Source organism: Eptatretus burgeri, chromosome 4, assembly GCF_056783735.1.
Source record: "Eptatretus burgeri isolate ZD-2024b chromosome 4, Ebu_testis_v1, whole genome shotgun sequence".
In the NCBI taxonomy this organism is placed as follows: Eukaryota; Metazoa; Chordata; class Myxini; order Myxiniformes; family Myxinidae; genus Eptatretus; species Eptatretus burgeri.
This window is the reverse complement of record NC_140964.1, coordinates 98,318,886-98,337,171: the sequence shown is the minus strand read 5'-3', so window position 1 is coordinate 98,337,171 and position 18,286 is coordinate 98,318,886. Positions and strand designations below refer to the sequence as shown.

General features: G+C 42.5%; 1 protein-coding gene across 4 annotated transcripts in view; it reads right to left on the bottom strand.

Moving 5' to 3' along the window:
- Positions 1–18,286, bottom strand: part of LOC147028733 (receptor tyrosine-protein kinase erbB-4-like) — a 787,552-nt gene that overhangs the window by 332,284 nt on the left and 436,982 nt on the right. For all 4 annotated transcript variants that reach the window (XM_085879397.1, XM_085879399.1, XM_085879401.1 and 1 more), the window contains 2 exons: positions 10,969–11,085; positions 9,714–9,779 (listed from right to left, as the gene is read on the bottom strand). In XM_085879397.1, the coding sequence (XP_085735523.1) occupies positions 9,714–9,779; positions 10,969–11,085 (183 nt within the window). The remainder of the gene's footprint in view (positions 1–9,713; positions 9,780–10,968; positions 11,086–18,286) is intronic.

Sequence of the window (18,286 nt, the reverse complement as noted above, 5' to 3'; positions counted from 1 at the left end):
AACCAAACCACAACTCTCTACCGATGGCGCATGGATTTTCCCTCCTGCTTTTCCCGCGCTTTAGTATGGGGGAGGTGCGATTTGAGCCAGAGGTCAAAGGTGAAAAAAGGTGGGGGCCTGATTTTGGGGGAATGAATCTCCCTGGACCTGTGCCAAGAATGATTATCTCGGCCCCCGCGAGGCACATGGGGAGGGGGCGAGAGGGCACGCCCCTTTTCTGGAAGCTTCCTGCAGGAGCTGGAAGGTGGGAGGAGCAATAAAAGGGGAGGGGCGAGGCGTTGGAACGGGGGGATATAAGGGCGCGCAGAACGCCAGGTCGGGTGTGTGTGGTGGTTTTCATGGGTGTGTGGGGCTTCTTCTTCTTCGTTGTCTTGGTCTTTGAAGAGTCTTGGGTTCGGTGGTTTGGGTCGAGTCGTCGGAGCTCGTAGTCGGTGGGGGGGGAGTCCGGACGTGGAACCAGGGATGCGGACGGGAGGTGCCGCTTTGCCAGCTCTGTCGCGCAAGCCTGCGCATCCGTGTGGAGAGCGCCGGAAAGAGCTCGCCGGCTCGTGGAAGGCCGAACTCAGCCGCGGCTGTCCTCGCTGCCGTGGGGGGACAGACATCGCGACTCACCCACCATCGCACCACGAGGGTGCAGGTAACCTGCAACGGTCTCGTGGGATTCATTCGGTCTGCCAAGTCCCACGCCATAAAGGTCTAAGGACCCTGTCTGACTCCCCTGTCTGTGGGGGTAGTCTTTTATTTTCCTTGAGTTTTGCTTTCAAATGAATGTTGGTGGCACCGTGTCCTGTAAGTAGAAACTGTTAAGTGACTAGATAATTGCTTATAGTCGGTAGTAGTGCTTTCGCTTTATTGAATGCATACGTGCATGACTGTACACGTGTTTTTGAATACCTACATTGATTGCATGGCTGTATATGTGTGCTGTGTAAATAAATGTGCTTGTGTGAATGTTACCCGTTCGTCGTGTCTTTTTCCCCCATTTGAACGCCATATTGCATCTCGGAATATTAGTTGGGTTTCAAATACCCGTTATATATAATCGGATCCGGCGAGGTCGGGCGATAATACCCGCTCGGTTATCACTGCAGAACGGAACGGACCGCTGAGCGGTTCGTGTCCAAGCCGACCTGCGTCGAGGTACGGTCTCCCGGTTGGCTACCCGCGCAGGTACTTAGGTATATCGATATTCGGAGATTGACCCTATTTTGGGCGGGTAGAAAATTGGCTAGGCCATGGTGGGGTTGAAGACCCACCCATGACAGGGTTCCTGCGTTGTTCCGGAAGGTCACGACTGAATTGTCCGTCCGGTGGGCGAGCGGCTACTATTGGTGAAAAGCGGTCGTTCGCACGCCGGTGGGCGCGAATTCGTAACACTGGTTTCAGGAGTGTGGGATTCAAATCCATCCCGCCTCCAACTAAATCAACGGGAATCGGATGAGCAGTGTGTGGAGCGACCCTCGATTCCCATCAAATTGCGAGCATTTAAAAATTAGTCCGAGAAGCAAGATGGCGTTTCAAGGCGAACGGGTGCAGGGTGGATTAGAAATGTGTTTGAATGTGGGATCCATGGCCCCAGACGGTTCTTATTATTATCACCCCACCACTAATGGTAATCAGTGAGGCCGCTCACCCTATACTGAGCATGAACTTTGCCGGCAAAATAGCGGCGCTGCCGCATCTCAGCGCAACACGGAGCGAGCTGCTATTCATAGCACAGCGAACGGCACAACACGAGGCATGGGCTCCCAGTTACCGATTCAAACCACAGGGTCATGGCAGGCGTGGCAGGATGCCGGAGCATGCATTGACGGGCTTTGGAGACAAGTGTCGAAGTCCTTGCAGCGGTGGAGGAATGGTGACAACTGTATAGGGGAATTGCATTCGTTTTCCTTTGAAATGGACGAGGCACGGCGGCGCGTAGACAGGGTTCAGGAGGATTGGGTGCACAAGGAGTCACAACAATTAGCTGATGCACAGGAACGAATTCGGGAGCTGGAAAAGGACTTAGCCAACACAGGCAAGGTACACCATGGAGTAATGATGAAAATAGAGCGGCTTGCCCTTGTGCAGGAACGAGCGGAGAGCGAACTGAAGAAAAGAAAAGAGGAGCAAATTAGTAACTCCCGGGATAGAAAGAACTTGGAAGAAGAATGGGGAAAAACGCTAGAAAAGGAAAAAAGTGAACACGATGTGGAATTGAAACTACTGAAGCGAGAAGTAGAAGAAGGCATTCGGAAAAGAGAAAGCCTAGAAGGGACGATAGAAATAAAAGAGAAACACCTGGAAGGCCTAGAGAGACACGGTAATGAAATGGAAGAAATGTGGAAGGAAGCATGCGAAGAAGGTGAGGAGGCCAGAGAGGAAAAATGGGAAAAAAATTGAGTTACAGCAACACCAAACCAAAGAGAGAGAAATACAAAACGAGGTGACGGAATTGGCAGAGACATAAAGGGAGATGAGAAAGGAATTAGAAAAAAAAGCTTCTGAGTTACTGAAACACCAAAACAAAGAGACGGGATTACAAAACGAGCTGAGGATGTTGAGAGAGGAAAGAACGAGAACGGAGAATGAAACGTTAAGGAACCACACTGTGCAGATCAAACAGCTGGAAGCCAATGCCAGATTAAAGAATGAGGAACATGAGAAGCAGTGGAATAAGAAACAAAAAGAACAAGGAATGAGACGGGAGAAGGAAATCAGCCGATTGAAGGAAATAACGAGATTGCAGAATGAGGAACAAGAGAGACAGTGGAATAAAAAACAAAAATAACTTGAATTTGAGGTTGACCAATTGAAAGAAAAAGCAAGGTTGGAGTACGAGGAGATAGTGAAAGAACAAGGAATGAAACAGGAAAAGGAAATCAACAAAATGAAGGAAACTATGAGATTGGAGAATGAAGAACATGAGAGACGGTGGGATAGAAAACACAAAGAAAATGAGTTTGAAGTTAACCAACTCAAGGAGAGAGCAAAATTTGAGTCCACGGAGATGAAAAAACTCCGGAAAGAGAACGAACAGCTAAGGGGGCTCAGAGAGGAAGAACGACTCAAAAGGAGCCAGGAAGTAGAACGGCACAATAAGGTGGGATGTGTGACAGCGCCCCAAGGGGTAATGTTGGTGGTGCAGGACTTGATTGACACCACTGGTCGGATGAAAGAACAATTAGGGCAAACCCTGATAAAGGAGACAAATAAAAATGGAGACGATGGAAATAACAGAGACAAAGAAGGAAATAGAAGTATTGCCAGAGACACGGGAGATAGACCGAGTCGAGACTGAATTAAATCGACAAGAAGAGACAACAGAAATAAAATGTATAGAGACTCGGGAGAGAGAAAAAGTAGAGGAGAGACTACACGATAAAGACGGGGTGAAAGACGAGCACAAACACATGGAGTTAGTGGAGGACCATGAGGGGGAGCTCGGGGAATGTCTCGTGACCCGGTGCAAGCAGCTGGATAGCCTCCTCCAGGAACGGAGGGAGACGCTATGCTCCCTTGAAGCGGATCTCGACCAGGTGGGTCTGGTCGAGCTTTGCGAGGTAGGAGGGGCGAGTGCTGTGGATGGGTGCACACGGAGCTTGGGGGGGTTTGAAGGCCCCAGAACCCCTTGTGGTGGCGCTAATCCCCAGTGCGATTGCTCTGGTGTGTGTGGTTTCAAGGTGTATGTTTACGAGTGTGGCCAAATGCGTGCTGAAACGCGCGCATGGTGTGGATGAAAGATTGTATGTGAAAGGAACTGCGTGTGTGAGTAAAATGGTGTGCGAGGTTGCGAGTGAGCCGAAGTGCGTGCCTCCCAGCACACCATGTGTAGAAGAGACAGCGTGTGCGAGTGGAATGGCGAGCATGAGTGAAAAGGTGTGTGTGAGTGGAAGGCCGTGTGCGCGTGGAACCATGTGTGCGAATGAACGGCCGAGTGTGAGAGAGACCGTGTGTGTGAGGTGGCTGTATGTGAGGGAGATGGCGGTCGGCATGCGGGAAAACACAACCGCAAGTCCGAGTGTCATGGTGAGGTATGTGAGCGTCGTGGCACGCCAGAGTCTGTGCAGGAGAGTGCGACGACGACGTTGCCTGACGGTGGATAAGGGCTGAGTAGTGGCCGTAGCTGGTTTGGGGACCGTGCCGGGTCTACACGGCAGCGCGCGCGGGGTCCGTGCTGTGGTATGCACGAGGCCGCCACGTGCGCGCCTGCGGGAGTGAAGCCCGGTCCGTACACACATGCGGTGGATTAGCCGATCCCGTGGACGGACAGAAGGTAGACTGGATATGGATTTGGACTGGATGGGTTCTCCACGCAAGCATGTGTAAGGCTCCGACGAGCAGAGCACATGTGTTCACGTGGGGAACCCCTTCCGGTTGGCGAAGTGAGCGCCGTCGGATTTTCGTTTTTGACAAAAAGAGGGAAAAACTTGAACAACGTTACTGCATCAAATTTTGTGTAAAGCTTGGTGAATCCCAAGTGGAAACGATCCGCAAGATTCAACAGGCCTTCGGGAACGAAGCAATGGGCACCACACAGATAAAAGAGTGGTACAACCGCTTCAAAGATGGTCGCACATCAGTGGAAAGTGAAGCACGTTCTGGTAGGCCCTCAACATCCTGAAATGAGATCGTCATTGACCAAGTGAGGACCCTGCTGATGCAGGATCGTCGAATCACGATCAGAGAACTTGCTGACGAGGCGGGTATCAGCATTGGATCCGTTCATTCCATTGTGACTGAGGATTTGGGCTTAAGGAGAATCTCAGCGAAGTTCGTGCCAAAGCCGCTAACGATCGAGCAGAAGCAACTCCGTTTGGAGATCACACAGGACATGCTGGAGACTGTGAACAGCGATCCCAACTTCTTCAACACAGTGATCACTGGCGATGAGACCACAGTGATCCGTCATTTTGTCAAAAACTAAATCCGACGGCGCTCACTTACACTTCCTCACTCATCGGCGGTCTGTCGGCGACTGACAGCTTCTGCAGGCGGGAAAATATTCATGCATACGGATTCGGATCGCCTACATACGTGCACCAAACCACGCCTCCCGAGCTTCATTTGTTTACACACGAAAAATTAAGGTTGGATACTTTTTGAACACACCTCGTATATATATATATATATATATATATATATATATATATATATATATATATATATATATATATATGCATATATACTGTATATATATATATATATATATATATATATATATATATATATATATATATATATATATACAGATTATATATGCATATATATATATATATATATATATATATATATATATATATATATATATATATATATATATATATATATATATATACATATATATATATATATATATATATATATATATATATATATATATATATATATATATATATATATATATATATACATATATATATATAAATATATATATATATATATATATATATATATATATATATATATATATATATATATATATATATATATATATATACATATATATATATATATATATATATATATATATATATATATATATACATATATATATATATATATATATATATATATATATATATATATATATATATATATATATATATATATATATATATATATATATATATATAAATATATATATATATATATATATATATATATATATATATATATATATATATATATATATATATATATATATATATATATATATATATATATACACGTTCGTCCAAGCCTGTCCCTCGGTGTACTGCAGTTAGAGCAGAGTGTGGTGGGCTTTTGGAAGAGGAGTTTGAAGTGAAAGCCTGCTGGGCTGGTTACTTTGAGCGGCTGTACCAGACTGATCCACCAGCTGTCGAGTTGGATGTCAGGGGTGTTACTATCCCAAGTGCTGATCCTCCAATCAACTGTGATCCACCTTCGTTTGTGGAAACACAGGCTGCATTGAACCGGGTGAAATGGGGTCAAGGTCCGCGGAACTGTGGCACCCATGCTGAACTTATCAGTGCTGGTGGAAATGCTGCACTTGTGTCATTGCATGCAGTGCTGTGCTCTGCCTGGAACACAGGCATCATCCGAACTGACCGGAAGAGGGGCCTTGTTTTCCCTCTCTGGAAAAGGAAGTGTGATCGTCAAGACTGCCACAACTACAGAGGGGTGATGCGGCTCTCAGTGCCGGGCAAGGTCTTTGCTCGGATAATTATTGATCGGGTTCACCACCGTCTGCTTGAGCACCAACGTCCAGAGCAGTCAGGCTTTACACCAAAGAGGTCAACGATTGACCATGTCCTTGCTCTTCGGCTCCTCACCGAACGCCGACTAGAGTTTCGGCAGAGGCTGCTTGCAGCCTATATTGATCTCTGCAAAGCATTCGATTCAGTGAATTGGGATGCCCTCTGGCGGATTCTTGGTCTTCGTGGGGTGCTACTAAAACTGATCGATCTGATGTCTGAACTCTACTCCGGTACTTAGAGTGCTGTGAGATGTGGTGATACCATCTTTGACTTATTTACAGTTGTTGCTGGAGTCTCTCAGTGGTGTGTCCTGGCCCCACACTTTTCAGCGCTTGTAAGGACTGGATTCTAGGGAGAATGTCAGAGAGATCAAGCTGCCTTGCATCGTTTGGAAATGTCAAGATCTCTGCCCTTGCTGTTGCAAATGATGGAGTCATCTTTACTCTGGCTGTCCTTTTGGAGGCCCTCAAGGTGATGAATGAGGAGTCGGAGCCACTGCGATTATGGGTTTCCTGGGTCAAAACGAAGATCCAGGCTTTCAATGACATCTTGGATGCTGCTATCTTGCCTGTACCTGTTTTTTGGCGAGGATGTTGAGGTCAAGGAGATATTCACTTTCCTTGGCAGTGATATTCATGTCTCTGCTGGCTGTGAGCCAGAGGTCATTACACATCTGGGTCGGGCCTGGGGAGTCATAAATTCACTGGATTATGGGGCGTGGCGCTGCTGGTACCTGTGCAGGATGACGAAAATCCGAGTCTTTAGGTCCTTGGTGCTACCATTCTTACTGTACGGATGTGACCAGGGATCTGAGATGGAGATTAATTCCTTTGGTACCAGTTCTCTTTGGAGAATCCTTGGCAGTCACTGGTCAGACTTTTTTCCAGCAAGTGGTTGCTGAGAGAGACTCAAATCAGATTTGTTACTTGCTTCATCCATGAGCATTAGCTGTGGCTGTATGTGGATGTGGCTCGTTTTCCTGTCGCTGATCCTGCTCACCATATTCTCTCAGCGAGGGGGTCTCGTGAGTGGAGGAGGCCGTTGGGCCGACCTTGTGGTTGCAGCAGGTTGATCAGCATCTCAAAGAGATGGGGATGGACTAGGCGTCTGCCTGGGGGATAGCCAGACGGAGGCCCCTGGAATGGACGCGGTGAGAGAAACTGGACGCAGTGCCACGCTTCTCTGGCACATTATCCCATACCTGACCTGACCTGACCTGACTAATATATATCATATGTGTGTGTGTGTGTTTTGTTCATAAAGCATCACATATTCTCTCTGTTAAATCCCCTCCCTCCACCTCTCTCTCTATTTGTCCCATCCTCACTCCACCCCCTCCTAACACAGTGAACCCCCGTCCCATACATCTCTACCTCTGTGTATCTCTATCTCTCTATCTCTCTATCTCTCTATCTCTCTCTCTCTCTATCTCTCTATCTCTCTCTCTCTCTCTCTCTCTCTCTCTCTCTCTCTCTCTCTCTCTCTCTCTCTCTCTCTCTCTCTCTCTCTCTCTCTCTCTCTCTCTCTCTCTCTCTCTCTCTCTCTCTTTCTCTGTCTCTGTTTTTGTTGTTCTCTCTGTCTCTCTCTCTCTCTCTCTCTCTCTCTCTCTCTCTCTCTCTCTCTCTCTCTCTCTCTCTCTCTCTCTCTCTCTCTCTCTCTCTCCTCCACCTCTCTTTCTCTGTCTGCAGACGTATTCAGATGGCGGTTATGTCCAGACAGTGGTTATCTTATGATGTATCTAGATGGTGGTTTTCTCATGACGTGTCCAGATGGTGGTTATGTCTGGGCGATGGTTGTCTCATGACATGTCCAGACAGTGCTTATGTCCAGTCCAGGTGGACCCTCCCGTCACACTTCCTGCCCCTCTCCTCATGCAGCCTTCCCTTCCCACACCCCTCCTCACTTCCCCCTCATTCCTCACCACACCACCCCTCTCCTCACTCACCCCTCCTTCCTCACTTCCCATCCCTCCTCGGTCTCTCTCCCTTCTCTCTCTCTCCCCCATCTTTCACCCCCCCCATCCCTTCATATCCCCGTTGGTGAAGTAATGGGTGGTATTTGCTTGTAATTGTAATGTGTCGTTGTCTGCTATCTGCACACGTGGGCGGGTTTCAGGAGATAGAACAGAGACCTCCTCGGTCTCAAAGTGAGTGTGTATGTGTGTGTGTGTGTGTGTATGTGTGTGTGTGTGTGTGTGTGTGTGTGTGTGTGTGTGTGTGTGTGTGTGTGTGTGTGTGTGTGTGTGTGTGTGTGTTTATGATTCATGTGTGCATGTACGATCATGACCACGCATGAGTGTGTTTGTATAATCAATCACGATTCATGAATGGTGTTCGTATTTAATATGTATAATTGGTGTGTGTATAATATTTTACGTTATAATGTGACTGTGTTTTACCCAAAATGTTAACAGGGATACCTTGGATAATGCAATATTGTTAAACACAAACCTATTATAATGAGTGCAGCAATCATAAAGCAGAAAGCAAAAATAATTTATGAACATATGAAAGTAAAAGAGGGTGAGGGATATTTCATGGAAACTTTCATGGTGAGCAAAGGTTGGTTTTATAACTTCAAGTGGTGCTCTAATCTGCACAGCATCCGCATTAGTGGCGAATCTGCAAGAGCTGACACCCAGGCAGCAAGTAAATTTCCTGAAGAATTGAAATGGATTATTGAAAATGGCGTCTATCCAACAAATGTAGTGTTTAATGTGGACAAAACAGGCTTATTTTGGAAGCACACGACAACGTACACTTTCCTGTCCGGTGAAGAAAAACATGCTTCCAGATTTAAGGCTGCTAAAGATCATCTTACCCTCCTGTTTGGGAGATGAGTGGGGGAATGTTAAAGATCGCCTTACCCTCCTGTTGGGGAAAATGACAGTGAATGTTTACTTCAAAAACGAACTGCATTTCGCTGCACAACTTATTGTCACAACAGGAGGAGTCAATGCAACGTCTGTGTCTGTGCTATAAGTTGGTATCCTGGACTTGGGCCATTACGATGCTTTCATTCCAACATGCAATGTTTTGACAATTTCCTTGACAAATTGCTCCCCTCACCACAAATCCTCCCGAGGAATAGTCTCATTTCTTGGATTGTACTGACAAATAATTAATCAGACGTAATTCCTAACTTTGTGTGCTGTAATCCTCTGTGTTGTGTTGTGTTGAATTTTGTGCATCCTTCAATTTGACTGGCTTTTCCCCTGGTATATATGCCTTCACTTGATGATTAAGTTTTAGTATTTCATTTTTATCAACGATATGTCTCATTTTGCCATAGCCTCATTGTTGACTACCATTTCCTTAGTGACAGCTTTGTCACAATACAGCTTTATGTAACTCTCTCCTCTATATTCGATTCAAGATCGACATTGAACAGATGGTGGAGTGCAGTCAAAAATGTAAAGCTGTTTCCATCAAATGTATGCACAATGTTTTTCATAGAACATGCAGCATTATTCCCAGTATTAAAACTCACATTGTTGGCAGTAGTTTGGACCTGAGCCCCAGCAGTGCCCATTACAGTTCTTGTTGCACGGCAGACCTTGAAGAAACAGACAACAAATGAACTGTAAATCCTTTGTAAGTAAAATATTATCGTTCAGATTGAGATTTTAGCACAAGTAATAATCATCTCAAAATAAAATTAGGAAGACAAAGTAATCTTTTGGAGAAATATTTGTCATCCCACCTTGTACACTTTCCATTGTAAGATCAGAACACTGCAAGTAAACACTGTAATGGCTGCATTAAATATTCTTAGGCACCTCATGCCATAAATTTGACTCGGTGTTTTAAACAAAGACACAGAAATTCAACTTGTCAATGTACATTGCATTCAAAAATGGACAAACTCAAAGTTTAGCATTAGTTAATTAACTTGCAATTGTGAAACGTTTTGAAAAAATGCAACTATTTTCACTTCTTGAGAGCCTGATCATTAATCGTCATCAAATGCAAATTTGCAATGAAGTGTAGAACCATGTAATTTGTTGTAATTCGTCAACGATGAAAACAATTAAAGAAAACACAGATTTGAGGACAACAAAAATCCAATGCAATCATATTATTTTCTGAATCAAAAATGTAATACAATCATATTATTTTCTGAATCAGAAAACTATATAATCCAAACAACTAAGTTTCATGTATAGCACCGCACGAGAAAGCATGCAGTATTTTGAACATTCAGAAAGGGGGACGTGAGTGGTACCCAATTATTAAATTCATCATTTAGTTCCAAATACAAGATTTCTCAAGGGCACTATTATCAGATTGTTGAAAAAAAACAAATCCAGCTGATTCACGAATGATACGTCAGTCATTCGTGAGCCAGTGGGGCTTTCATCTATCAATACAAAAGAAACATGAATTCTCCTGGAATAAACTCAATTTCCAAAAGCTTATAATCCTCAATACTGGTATACTCCATCTTAATTAAACCTTCAAACCTCTGGAATGCACATGTAGTATCCTTAGCCCAAAGCAACCATAACTAGATTTTTCATGAAGTTGCACCGTATTGCATTTTTTTTGTGTGTCTGTGTGTCTGTGTGTCTCTCTGTCTCTGTCTCTGTCTCTGTCTCTGTCTCTGTCTCTGTCTCTGTCTCTGTCTCTCTCTCTCTCTCTCTCTCTCTCTCTCTCTCTCTCTCTCTCTCTCTCTCTCTCTCTCTCTCTCTCTCTCTCTCTCTCTCTCTCTCTCTCTCTCTCAGTTTGCATGTTCTGTATCTTACATTCTCTCTCAACAGACACTGACACGTTGGTATCCTTCACAATGTCATCCCATTCAATGGTATCTTGATAGCAGAGATGTTGATTTTCAGATATCTGCACCCCACCATTGAGGATTTCTGCAAGAGATGCAACAGTTTTACAGATATTAGGCTTACTCTTCGCAAAGGACACTGTGGTATCTTTAACGTCTCTCAGCTCATGCCAGCCGATCGGACACCATGATCACTATGTAAAATACATCGATATTTTCAAAAGGTTTTCCACATATTCCTTTGAATTCTCTTTTAGTTATCTCTGAAAGGTCAAGGCTAATGCATGAGCAGGGTGATGAAGGGGTTGGACATGAACACAATAAGGAATGCGAGAGCTATTTAACACTTTTGAAAGAAAGCTAATCAAAAAGGTACAAAACCACTCCAAAAGAGCATTGCTGCTTTTGCAGTGAGATATAACAACACATAATTAGTGAGGCAAGATTGACCACTGATGACAAGTTATCATAAGAAAAGTCACAAACAATTTAATGTTCAACATTTATATAGTTTCATCAGATATTTGATTCATATCTAATTTTCTTTTCTTTTCAGGGGACACTTGTTCTTCTTGTATCATATGCAGCGCGTGACTGTGCGGAGCAACATTACTGGGGGCACGCTTTGTTGCTGATGCACTGCCACCACATATTAGAGCAGGAATTTATCATTTGTTTGGGGTGCTGGTGACAATGCACCTACTTTTCACGAAGGACACTGCGAGATCTTCAACATCCACCAACCAATACTGGCAGATGGTACGCCCTGTTTTAACGTCCATCTGAGAGACGACACACACACATTGATGAATATCACTGTCCGCAAAGCACCAGGGTGATGGTTTAGAGCTGGACCAAGATTCAAACCCATGCAAGACAGCTCAGGGGCAAGTGTGCTTTCCTGTAGGCTATCTTGCCAGAACTTGCAGGGGATAATGTAGTGCCTGACACTAACCTCTTATTTTTTAAGGGAGTGGGTGGGAGAAAGTTATCCTGTCGGGCAACCATGTATTCTGGTTGCCCGAAGTCAAACTTTGGTTGCCCGGAAAAAGAAAAAGATTCACTAATATTACAAACATTCATTAAGAGACCACAAATGTGCTTATTTCCAAATAAGTATAACTTTTATTTATGGAACGTTTCAACTTGGCAAGTAAAAGCAAAGGAATAGCACAGGAACACATACATTTGTTAAAGTTACAGATGTTGGGAGACAAAAAGATGTCTGATCAAGATAACTCACCATTGCTTGTGCATTGTATTAAACGGCTTTGTAACATATTAAGAGCATGCCGTTGCTTGTCCACTCAGATGATGTCGTGAGGAATAATCGCTGGTGAAGCAGTCACAGAAGAAGTTTTTTTTTTCTCGAATCGTAAGTTTTGTTCCATCAGCACACTCATGATGGTGTCTGGAAGCATGGTGCTTCTGTACATTGTGTTTTCTAAAGTTGGAAGATCCGATGAAGAAGGGTCCAGACGTGTCAGTGAAGCCTGGGAAGCTGCGACATACATTGCAAAACATCTCCTCTTCATCATATCTATCTAAGCCACTTGAATTCTTCTTTCCATTTTGCCTGGAACTTCCTTTGTGCTTCTTTTCATACTGATAGGCACTCTGCTTATTTGAACGGGGGATTTCCACCATAGGTCCTGAGAGAGAGCCAGTGGTGCTCGTAGATGCAGATTAACACGACGGATGGACATGAGAATCCCCTTCAGCATCCTGTCTATCGGCAGGTACACTCTCCTCTCAATGTTCAGCTTCAGCACCTCGTTTTTTAACAGGTGCAATCCCGAAATTGAGACTGCCTGTTCTGATTCATCGTTACTTCGGATGTTGAAAATGACTGCTTGAGATGAAATGAAATTGCGCTTGGCACAGGTTGAATGTCATTAATTATTCACCTCACGCTCGTACATAGAAGGTGCCCGAAAACGTACTTCCATGAGCAAATAAACCTAGATATAACATGCCACGTCATCACGCTTTACAAATTGTTTGCCTCAGTATAAAATTTTTCTATTTTTGTGAAATTATTTCAAATAATTACTTATGTTGCTGCATGTGCTTTCCATATAAAATACAAATAATAATAAATAATAACATAAATAAACCAGAAACCATCTGAAAATGCAAAGCCAGTCCACTTTGTATTTGGACTTCTTCCGAATGCTAAATGGTACCTTTGACCTTTGACCAAATTATTATTTTTTCTTGTCCGTATTCTCATCATAAAGCTATATAAAAATTTGACCACAAAATTTCAAATGATAATGAAAATTAAAGGTCTTTTGGATGAAATTGGGATGATTTTACATGATGCTGACTTTTTGACTTTTGACCAAATTTTCATTTGTCTTATCCATATTCTCATAATAAAGCTTTGGTGAAAATATGATGACAATTGAGCTCAATTGGTAAAAAAAAAAGTTATGGCGCGCACGCACGCATGCACGCACACACACACACACACACACACACACACACACACACACACACACACACACACACACACACACACACACACACACACACACACACACACACACACACACACACACACACACACACACTTTCAAAACCCTGTCTCCCGCTGAGCGTGGGTTAGTGGAAGCAACAGAACAAAAGGAACAGTTTATCATTACTGGCAACATTTACCTTGTTTACAAGTTTTTTAACTACTTAGATGCACGTGCAGTACCAGCCAAATATGCATGTAAATATATAAATGCCAAATACCATCTTCCGAACCATGAAGAAGTTGTGGACCCCACTCTTTCCTAACTTTGTTCAACAATGGCAGTATTATGTGTTTGTGGTTTAGAATCACTGAGCTTTAGATATACATAGTATCAGCCATAATTGGACAAAGATAGTCTAACAAAGGACCAGACTTAAAATTTGCTGTGGTCGAATGATCTGCCTTGGTAAACACAGCCTTTCAGGATTTGCATTCTGCTAGAAATAATGGATAATTTGCAATACTTGATTCAAAAGTAGTTTAAATGCTACAACAATGACTTAACTCTGATGAATAAGCTGAAATGAATAGCCGAACATTCATTCTGCCAAGTTGAAAATTATGAAAGTTGCCATGATGACGTGCAGTCCCACTGAGAAGTGTCGGGCGTTCCGAGCAAGCTGCTCACCATTTGATTCTTTAAAATATACCTTCATTTCACCTTCGAGTCGAACTTGCATGAACAAGGCATTTTTAGTGAGTAGACTTTCCTTTACTTGAATATGCCTTTCAATTGAAACAATGCTCCATTCACTTTCTTCAGTGAACCGAGATTTTGCTGATGAAAAAATAAAAACCTTACATCAATGAAGTATAAAAGAAAATTCTGCCCCTTTATATAAATTAACATTCTGACTCAAGTGATGACGTTTTAGATAGATAGTCCGAGATTCGAACCCAGGCTTAACCCAACTTAAAAGCAAATGCAGCATTGTGGAGAAAGAATAAATAAAAATTAAAATAAAACAATGTCACCCGCAGGGTGACCCATATCTTGCCAAAAGGTGACCATGTGTGACTTCTTTAAGGTCACATTGAGGTGAACAGAGCTGCTATCCACCAGGAGCGACTCCTTGAGGAATATCTGCCTACGAGAGATTCCGATGAGAATTGTTCTACAGAGTAACCATGAAAAATATGCTTTTGCCTCATAACATCACCAAATGACGTCATAATGTCTCAAGCTTGACATATCTAGAAAGCACTCATCGAGGTGTTCAATTTGAGGTACTACACAATATGGTTCCTAAAACTTGAAAATTTGACCTTGGGGTCAAATATGTTTGACCTCAGGCGCTAACCATGAAGGTCAAAGCCAATCGCTACCAAAAATTAATTAGCGTAGCGCCGGACCATGAACTATATTCCCATGAAGTTTGAAGACGATCCGATCAAAATTACTCAAAAAATAAGGGTTTCGTCGACTCCCCTGATTTGCGACAAAGTGACCTTCACCTTTGACCTTGACCTTCAAAATTTTATGCGCTAAAAGGGACCTTTATAGGCCTCTGATATGCGAAGTTACAAAAATTTCCAATGACAACTGTGCTCTGCAGAGTGATTTATACGTGATTACAGACCAAAAAAAAAATATATATGAAGGTCAAGGCCAATCGCCACCAAAAATTAATCAGCTGAGCGCCAGACCATGAACTATATTCCCATGAAGTTTGAAGACGATCCGATCAAAATTACTCAAAAACTAAGGGTTTCGTCGACTCCCCTGATTTGCGCCAAAGTGACCTTGACCTTTGACCTTTACCTTCAAAATTTTGTGCACTGAAAGGGACCTCTATAGGCCTCTGATATGCGAAGTTACAAAAATTTCCGATGATAACTGTGCTCTGCAGAATTTTTTATACGTGATTACAGACAAACAAAAAAACAAAAAAAAAACATACAAGCTGACTAACATATCTTGCAAAAACTTCGTTTTGGCAAGATAATAATGTCAGAAAAAAGAAACATGCCACCAAAGCAGAGTTTAACTTCAACAACAAGAAACAAAAAGATGTTATGGTTAAAACTAGTTTGGCATTGAGAAAGAAAACATAATGCTCTGGGCCTCAGATTGCGTATTCGCAATGTGAGGCAGCAGCAGTTTCCATTGAATGCTTTGTTTCATCAACAATACTTTAACTCGCAGAACAAAAAAGGGAAAACTTTTTGCCCCTTTGGAATTTTTCTTCAGAACCAAAATTATGCACAATTAGAATGGTTTGCAGTGCACACAAACTGAAGGAATTCATGATGTCTACATTGATGCACAATGTGAATCCTCTTTTATCAGTGGTATAAATATTAGAAGAAATGACATGATTCATGCAAACAGCAATTTGTCAACGAGAATGTAGGGCGTGTCCTGAGATGTGATTCATTTGCATTGAGACATTATTCCTATTATCCCGCTCCCCGGAGGGAGGGAGCGGGATATTGTAATCGTCCGGTTTGTTTGTTTGTCTGTCTGTCTGTCTGTTAGCAACTTTACGGCAAAACGGCTTGAGCAAACACTATCAAATTTAATCCACAGGTGGGCAATGAACCTTGGACGACCCCATTAACTTTTGCGTCCAATTGGATCAAAGGTCAAGGTCAAGGTCACATAAAGATCAAAATCGTTTTTCGCTCATAACTTCATCAAAAATGATCTGATTTACTTCAAACTAAGCTTATAGTGAACCTTATTCTATTTGTCACTTATAATACTACCATTCCTATTGTGAAAAATGCATATTTGTAACGATCGGTTGGGTCCGAATTTTTGGGGGTCATGGTCATTGGGCAAAAATTACAAATTTTCCATTTAATTATAAATCAAACAAGTGGTGCCAGGCACAACAAAACCACGCCCATTTATTGACGAAGTTATGAGCGAAAAACGATTTTCACCATTTCATGACCTGACCTTGACCTTTGACCTAATTGGACGCAAAAGTTAATGGGGTCACCCGAGGTTCATTCCCCACTTGTGGATACAATTTGACAGTGTTTGAGCCAGCCGTTTTCCCGTAAAGTTATATTTTCGTAACCATGTTTTAGTTTTAATGGAAAATTTGTAATTTTGACCGATGACCATGACCCCCAAAACTTCGGACCCAACCGATCTTCACAAATATGCATTTTTCACTACAGGAATGGGTAGGATTATAAGTGACAAATAGAATAAGGTTCTTTATAAGCTTACTTTAAAGTAAATCAGATCATTTTTGACGGTTATGAGCGAAAAACGATTTTGATCTTTTCGTGACCTTGACGTTGACCTTTGATCCAATTGGACCCAAAAGTTAATAGGGTCGTCCAAGGTTCATTGCCCACCTGTGGATTAAATTTGATAGTTTGCTAAAGCCGTTTTGCCGTAAAGTTGCTAACAGACAGACAGACAAACAAACAAGCAGTCATAGACTGGTATTTACGAAACAGTCAACTTGACTTCTGACCTTGTCTAATAAAAGCTGTCTCTAGAGAAGGTAGTGACGCAAACCAGAAGTTTCTATGATGATGCTGTACAAAACCATCAAAAATCGAATGTTTGACCTCACTGTGACCATAACCTTTGACCGATTTTGACCAAAATCTAATCAGCGCGAGCCATCACCCTCTTGAATCACGTGGTGTAATTTGACATTGGTAGCTTCTTCCGTTCTCGAGTTATCGTGCCTACAAACAAACAAACACACACACAAACAAACACACACACAAACAAAGGACGGAAGTCATCAATATACTTACGAAATCTAAAGATTTCGTAAGTCACAAGCAGTCATAGACTGGTACTTACGAAATTGTCAACTTGACCTCTGACCTTGTCTAATAAAAGCTGTCTCTAGAGAAGGTAGTGACGCAAACCAGAAGTTTCTATGATGATTCTGTACCAAACCATCAAAAATCGAATGTTTGACCTCACTGTGACCTTGACCTTTGACCGATTTTGACCAAAATCTCATCAGCACTAGCCACCACCCTCTTGAATCACGTGGTGTAATTTGACATTGGTAGTTTCTTCCATTCTCGAGTTATCGTGCCAACAAACAAACACACAAACACAAACACACACAAACAAACAAACACACAAACAGATGACGGAAGTCATCAATATACTTACGATATCTTTACATTTCTTACGTAACAAGCAGTCATAAACTGGTACTTACGAAATCATCAACTTGACCTCTGACCTTGTCTAATAAAAGCTGTCTCTCAAGAAGGTAGCGACACAAACCAGAAGTTTCTACGATGATTCTGTCCCAAACCTCTCATAAAACATCCGATTTTTTACCAGAATTTCGACAACCGAGTGTTAAGCATACATAACCATTCCCAAAATTGAAGACAGGATTGAAATTGACTTTAAAACGAGCGCGTAATGCCGTGTGTTACAATCCCCCTCATTAGCATCATCTTCAGTTAAGCCTCAGACACGACACCTGACATAAATCTCATAAAACATCCGATTTTTACCAGAATTTCGACAACTGAGTGTGAAGCATCCTTAACTGTGACCAAAAGTGAAAACAGAATTGCGATCTGAGTTAAAACGAACTCTTAACGTCGACCGAAGCAAAAATCTCCATTTCTCCACGCCATTATTTAATATTATTTTATCAAAGTCACAAAACCGTAATATTCGGCCATCCACCAACAATCTTAACATAATCCGACGGCTTAGCGAGTCAGGCATGCAACGATAACCTTTATTGGGATAAAAAATGACTTTTAAACACAATCTTTATCGAAAACACCATCAGCGCGCACACGCAAAACC